The 6,914-nt window shown below is 36.9% G+C and overlaps 1 protein-coding gene across 1 annotated transcript; it reads left to right on the top strand.

Annotated features, from left to right (window-relative positions):
* Positions 1–510: 510 nt before the first annotated feature.
* Positions 511–6,000, top strand: LOC112796520 (ATP-dependent zinc metalloprotease FTSH 2, chloroplastic). Its single transcript, XM_025839002.3, has 5 exons — positions 511–2,147; positions 3,078–4,253; positions 4,331–4,644; positions 4,742–4,982; positions 5,431–6,000. Exons 2-5 carry the CDS (start codon positions 3,078–3,080, stop codon positions 5,770–5,772), a joined length of 2,073 nt encoding a protein of 690 aa, XP_025694787.1. The 5' UTR covers positions 511–2,147; the 3' UTR covers positions 5,773–6,000.
* Positions 6,001–6,914: the final 914 nt, after the last annotated feature.

A 6,914-nucleotide genomic window follows, 5' to 3' on the forward strand; every position in this document is an offset into this window, starting at 1 on the left:
GATTATATCTGGAGGTCGACTTGGGTTTTCTGCTTCCTCAATCCCTAATCCAAATTTAGAAGAAGGATTTTGGGTTTGATTTAGGAAGTCATTTCTAACAACAAATTGTTCTGACACATTCTTGATTTGCTTGGATGCTTTGAAGGCTTGTCATTCATCATTCACCATTTGCCTCATATTTTATCTAACCATAATCTCCATTTCCTTAGCATTTGAACTCTTCTCTTTTGTCGCCAGGAGAATAATCACTCGTGGTGCCTCACTAATATGAGGAATAGCTTTCACAACTTACTTATTGTTAGGCTTGAACCCTTTTGGATTATTAATAGACCCAATTTTTGAGTTAATAATTTTTTTTGGAGCCTTGTAGGCTCTTGCTTGCACCGGACTTGAGAATTTTTTTAGGCATGGGTTGAAATTTGACCATAGCATTTTGGGCCTTAATGTTATTAGGCCCGTCCTCTATGTTTTCATTAGAATTAGTTCTAATATCCTGATTTTCTATATCTTGGCTACCTCCATTATTCTCTCCATCTAAATTATAAACCCAATCATGATCATGATTGCTTGTATATTTTTCTAGATAGCAGATTCCTTCTTTTTTCTAATAGGTCTTTGAATCATCATCCAAGGTCCAAAATCTGGAGGGGATTGAGAATACCGCTGAATATGCTGAGGATCAGATTTTGATTTCTTGCTGTTATTATTGTCATTTTTCGTTAGGGGTCATATTCTCGTTGGAATTAGTCCCTTCGCCGGAATTAACCGGTGTTCTTTGTTTTCTGGTCGTCGGAGATGATAATCGGAGTCTCGCTGCATTGATCTGATCTATGACCATATTTCTCACAAGTGAAACATATTTGATAGAGACCCTTGTACTCGATGTTTAATTCGCACCCCAAAACTGCAATTTTGGAAACCAATTTTTTTTGCTAGATCCAGTTCAACACAAATACGTACAAATTTTTCCATAGAATAAATAGATATTATACGATCAATTTTTAACATGTGCCCAATAGTGGAGCCTACCCTCCAAAAAAACTTGGAATTAGAGTCCTATTGGGATATTCGAGATCCAAATCCAAGCAACAATCTTAATAACTTGTCTTTCAGAGACGAAGAATAGTGGCCTCCATCATTGCCCGATAAGATAGTGACCAGCTAAGCTATTATCCACATCGTTCTATTAACGCGTGAGAGTAATCCTCTATATCTAAAAAATAAACCAAAAAATAATCATATATTCCATATCTATAACATCTATTGTACCTTGTATAGTCCAATCTCTTTTGAGACATTGCTTCATGAAGATAAGATTCACATACTTGCCCACGACTTTGACCATCAGCGCTGATTACCACGGTTCGCACTAATTGTTAAAAGCTTCTTTTGGGAGGGGAATCGTGGGGCATGGATCGAAGGGAGCATCTTTGTCATCCTCCTTGTCCATCTCTTTATACCACTTATCTTTCGAGTTTGGAACATCTTCATCAATGTCCTCTATGAAGGTGGAATCATCCTCGATACGAGGATCTATGGGCGTTAGGAGGGAGTCGTTATATGACACTTTTATCACTTTATAGTGACCTCCATGTCTTCACTAGGTTAATTGAGATCAACCTCTTCTCTTGTTTTCACTTTTTTTTTGTGCTTCTTAACGAGAGATCTTTCTCTCTTGGTCAAAAACCCTAGTAAAGCTCTCTTCCATAGACTTGCGAATCCCATTATTTAAATACGAGATTATGCATCAATTTAAAAACAGGAAGGTCTATTTTTTTTTTTTCAGAGAAATCATTGTCACCTCAAACTCAGATGCAAAAGAGATCTAACTATCTAACTTGTACACGTAAAAAGACTTGTAACTTGAAAGTCTCAACTAAAAAAAATCTTGTTTGTTCATGCCGAAATTGGCCATTGGGGAAAAACAAAAGAATGCAAACCATTAGGAAAATGCCACGTATCATTTATTGAGCCACATCCATTTCTAAATTGTCTTTGAGCTCACTCTTTTATTTAGTTTCTAATACAAACCCAAACACGTCTCTTCTCTTACTTTCTTTGTGCCCCGAACAGGCCCTTGCCTTCTCGTTCCCCCCTCACTTCTCTTCTCCACTGACTTCACATCCCTCTGATTCTTCATTTCTAAGGTATGTTGGATTCTTCATTTGCCTTCCAATTTCGATGGGTCTGTGACATCTCTGTGAACACTTGCCTCTTAATATCTTTAGCTTTTGTCTTTGTTATCTTGTTTGTTAATTATTGTTCTTCTTGTTTGATCGTTTGAGTTCTTGAGCTGTTAATGGGGGACCCTTTGAGCTAAAGTTTCTGTATTTGGAAAATTGAAGTTGTACTTTTTTTTTTAACTAACTGAACTGAGAATTGCTTGGAGAAACAGTCATAAAGGCTCTGTACCAATTGAATAGTTGCTCTTATAATTGTGTGTATTTATTGGAGCTGATGTGGATCAATGATTTATTTTTGGTTCCGTCACATGAAAAAGTCTGCTGTCACTAGTCACTTGTACTTGAGTAGTTTCTTGGGCTTTAATCTTTTGTTAGATTATGAAGCCACACAGATCTTGGAGTTTTATTTTTCGTACTTGGGTTTCTAGTTGACACGTTTTTCCTTGTTAAATGGTTTGGTAGAAGAATTTTCACAAGCTAATGTTGATAATTTATAAGTGAAGTTGCTATGTGAAATTTAGTATGTATATGTGATGCATGATTTGATATTTTGATCCACCAGTAAAGGAGAAAAACAAGAATTTAGGGTTTGTGGGGGGTAACTTTCAAAGTGTTGTACCTTACTTGCATAATTTTACTCATATCAGAGGCTGCTTTTAGTTCTGTAATTGGTTTTATGGTTTTGTCCTTCTAGGGCTAGATAGTGTCCATAAATTTTCTGATCTTAAGTTTAGACGATTTTTTGTATATGTTGAATTCACTCTATTGGTTTGTGTAATAAGTATTAAGAAAGCAGTTGAGATCACAAATGGTATTTATTCAAAATTTCTTTCCTGCTAACCACTGAACTAATCAGCATTTCATAATTTATTTTCGATACTCTTGTTGATGCAGATGGCAGCCTCTTTGGCCTGTCTTGGTGGAAGTGGTTTATCAGTGCAAAGCGGAAAAATAACTCTTGACTTCAACGGGAGATATCTCTTCTCATCTCGTAGACTTTCATCAGCGAATAAAGAACCAAGGGTCAAATCTGTAAATGCATCCTTGGAACAAAGGAAGCATGAAGGGAGGAGGGAGTTTCTTAAATTGTTGAATGTGGGAGTTGGGCTACCTGCATTATTGGGAAGTGGGAAAGCTTTCGCCGATGAACAAGGGGTTTCCTCCTCCAGAATGTCTTATTCTAGATTTCTTGAGTATTTAGACAAAGATAGAGTTAAAAAAGTGGATTTGTTTGAGAACGGAACAATAGCTGTTGCAGAGGCTGTTTCTCCTGAGTTGGGTAATAGGGTGCAACGAGTGCGAGTTCAACTTCCAGGACTTAGCCAAGAGCTTCTACAGAAATTCAGGGAAAAGAATATTGACTTTGCAGCTCATAATGCCCAAGAAGAGTCGGGCAATCTATTGTTTAACCTGATTGGGAATCTTGCTTTCCCTCTAATATTGATCGGAGGATTGTTCCTTCTTTCAAGAAGATCATCTGGTGGGATGGGAGGTCCCGGTGGGCCTGGATTTCCTCTTGCTTTTGGTCAATCTAAGGCTAAGTTTCAAATGGAACCTAATACCGGAGTGACATTTGATGATGTTGCTGGGGTGGATGAAGCTAAACAGGACTTTATGGAGGTAGTGGAGTTTCTGAAGAAGCCTGAGAGGTTCACTGCTGTTGGGGCTCGCATTCCGAAAGGAGTTCTTCTTGTTGGTCCTCCAGGAACCGGTAAGACGCTGTTAGCCAAGGCTATTGCAGGGGAAGCAGGTGTCCCATTCTTCTCCATCTCAGGTTCCGAGTTTGTTGAGATGTTTGTTGGTGTTGGTGCTTCTCGTGTTCGTGATTTATTCAAGAAGGCCAAAGAGAATGCTCCTTGCATTGTTTTTGTTGATGAAATCGATGCTGTTGGAAGGCAAAGAGGTACTGGAATTGGAGGAGGGAATGATGAAAGAGAACAGACCCTCAACCAACTTTTGACAGAAATGGATGGGTTCGAGGGTAATACCGGTATCATTGTCATTGCAGCAACTAACAGAGCTGACATTCTTGACTCTGCTTTATTGAGACCTGGACGGTTTGATAGACAGGTAAGATTTTTAATTATGTTAGGAAATGCTTCATGCAGTTATTCAAGAATAAATTGCTGAACATGATTCTTTTGCAGGTGACAGTTGATGTTCCAGACATTCGTGGAAGGACTGAGATCCTCAAGGTTCATGGCAGCAACAAAAAGTTCGAAGGGGATGTTTCTCTCGAGGTAATTGCAATGAGAACACCTGGTTTTAGTGGAGCAGATCTTGCAAATCTAATGAATGAAGCTGCTATATTGGCCGGTAGGCGTGGGAAGACGGCAATTTCTTCGAAAGAGATTGATGATTCAATTGATAGAATTGTTGCTGGAATGGAAGGAACAGTGATGACAGATGGGAAGAGCAAAAGTCTAGTGGCATATCATGAAGTTGGGCATGCCATTTGCGGGTAAGACAGAAACCAAACTATAGTTTATGAGCATGAACGCAGAAAAAATTATTCTTAACACGTAGAAGCCTGAAACATGAATCTGTTCTACTTGCAGAACTTTGACTCCTGGTCATGACCCTGTACAAAAGGTGACGCTAGTTCCTCGTGGGCAAGCTCGGGGTCTTACTTGGTTCATCCCTAATGACGACCCAACTCTAATTTCCAAACAGCAACTCTTCGCGAGAATTGTTGGTGGACTAGGCGGTAGAGCTGCAGAGGAAGTTATTTTTGGTGAGCCTGAGGTTACAACTGGAGCAGCTGGTGATTTGCAGCAAATAACCGGTTTGGCCAAACAGGTACTTGTTTTTTAACATTATTATCTGTGTGGTGAACGTTTTAACTATTCATGACCCTATGTAATTGGTAATTTCGTCTTGATTTGTTCATATTCTTTGCTGGATTTTTGAAGGTTTATTTTATTTGTTAACTTTAATTAATACCTAAAAATGTCAAATGATATATAGCAGATCAGAAGTGCTATGTGTACACAAAAAATCAGCAACTAAGTCAATCACTATGTATTTGTGTAGTAATATGTGTATTGTTTCACACATTTTCAATGCGTATTCTATACGTGTAGTTGATTTTTAGTGTACACGTAGCTTGGTTGATTTCAAATTTAATTCAAAGAATGAGTTAGCTTATAATTTTCATCACCAAGTTTATGTGTTTTTTTAGACCATATAATTCTGATTAGAACTTCATGATGATTGTACTGAATAAATGCAAATGATACTCCCACAGATGGTTACCACATTTGGAATGTCTGATATTGGTCCTTGGTCACTCATGGATGCCTCGGCTCAAAGCGCAGATGTCATTATGAGAATGATGGCTAGAAACTCGATGTCAGAAAAGCTCGCCGAAGACATTGACGCCGCTATCAAGAGGCTCTCAGATGAAGCATATGAAATTGCATTGGAACATATAAGGAACAACCGTGAAGCAATTGATAAGATTGTGGATGTCCTTCTGGAGAAGGAGACAATGACCGGCGATGAATTCCGATCTCTGCTATCCGAGTTTGTCGAAATTCCGGCTGAAAATCGGGTCCCTCCTTCAACTCCCTCACCAGTCACTGTTTGAAAAATCAATTCCCCATAGCTTAGCTCGATAGATATTAAATTTTCCTCAAACTGTAAAATATAATGTAATATATATTTTGACTTGAATATTTTCTCTTGTTTCCTTATTTTTTTTCCCACTTTGTGCATCCAACAGAAACTATACCAAAAAGGAAATGTTTCATCAGTCATTGTAGTCTGTCCAAAAAGGAAATTTTTTATGTTGACTTTCTCTGGAGCTTTTCTTTCATCTATGGCTGTCCTTCGAAGGTGTTCTTTGATGTTCCATGATGACGAGAGTAGTATTTATTGTTAAGGGATATAGAAATTATTCTTATTTTATTATGTAATTGTTTTTACAAATGACAATTATTAAAAGACCTATATTATTTGAAGATATCATCATAAAAAAAATATTTTTAAATACTTGATAATTCTTACTATAAATTAGAACCCAAAGTATTATTTTTGTTTGAAACGTTTAAAGTAAATATCAATGTTGTTTTAATGTATTTTCGTCTAATTATGTCTCAAATATGTTATTTTTATCATAATGATCAGAATCGAACTGATAATTGATTCGCTCATATGACCGGGTTATTGGGTTACTGGTTCAACTGGTAGGTCGCTGATTTATCTAGTTGACTCGGTCATAATTAAATAAAAATATAAAATTAAAGGTTAAATGCATGTTTTCAAAAATATATTAATAACAATCAAATATTAATTCTTAGATATAATTTATGGTGTAAAAAAAGATAATAAATTAGTCATTAATACAAAATATTTTCTCAGTGTATATGAACGAGAGAAAATAAAAAATAACATAATCAATATCAATATATCAATATATTTGTATATCATATGTTGTTACTTGTTTGGTATCTATGTCAATCCATGATTAAAAGGTTAAAAAAAAATAAAAATTCATTCATGATTTATTATATATATTTTTTTTGTAACATAAATTATAAACTATTGACAAACAAAATAGCGCAGTGGCAAGGGGTGGCGCATGCCCTATGCTTCGTGTTCGAACCTCCTGGCAACGATTTTGGAGTTGTAGTGCACGGGTGCTCCTACGGTGGTTTGGCGGCGCACGGATTCATCGTAGATCTGTGCGGGTCCAGCGCAGTTTGAAATGCAAACCTGTTGATTTTCAAC

This window comes from Arachis hypogaea, chromosome 4 (assembly GCF_003086295.3).
Source record: "Arachis hypogaea cultivar Tifrunner chromosome 4, arahy.Tifrunner.gnm2.J5K5, whole genome shotgun sequence".
Lineage (NCBI taxonomy): Eukaryota > Viridiplantae > Streptophyta > Magnoliopsida > Fabales > Fabaceae > Arachis > Arachis hypogaea.

Excerpts from the sequence above, each read along its gene's own strand:
- LOC112796520 (XM_025839002.3), top strand. The coding sequence starts at position 3,078 with ATGGCAGCCTCTTTGGCCTGTCTTGGTGGAAGTGGTTTATCAGTGCAA. Across the intron at positions 4,254-4,330 it reads CTGGACGGTTTGATAGACAG|GTGACAGTTGATGTTCCAGA; the intron begins GTAAGATTTTTA and ends ATTCTTTTGCAG. Across the intron at positions 4,645-4,741 it reads GTTGGGCATGCCATTTGCGG|AACTTTGACTCCTGGTCATG; the intron begins GTAAGACAGAAA and ends TTCTACTTGCAG.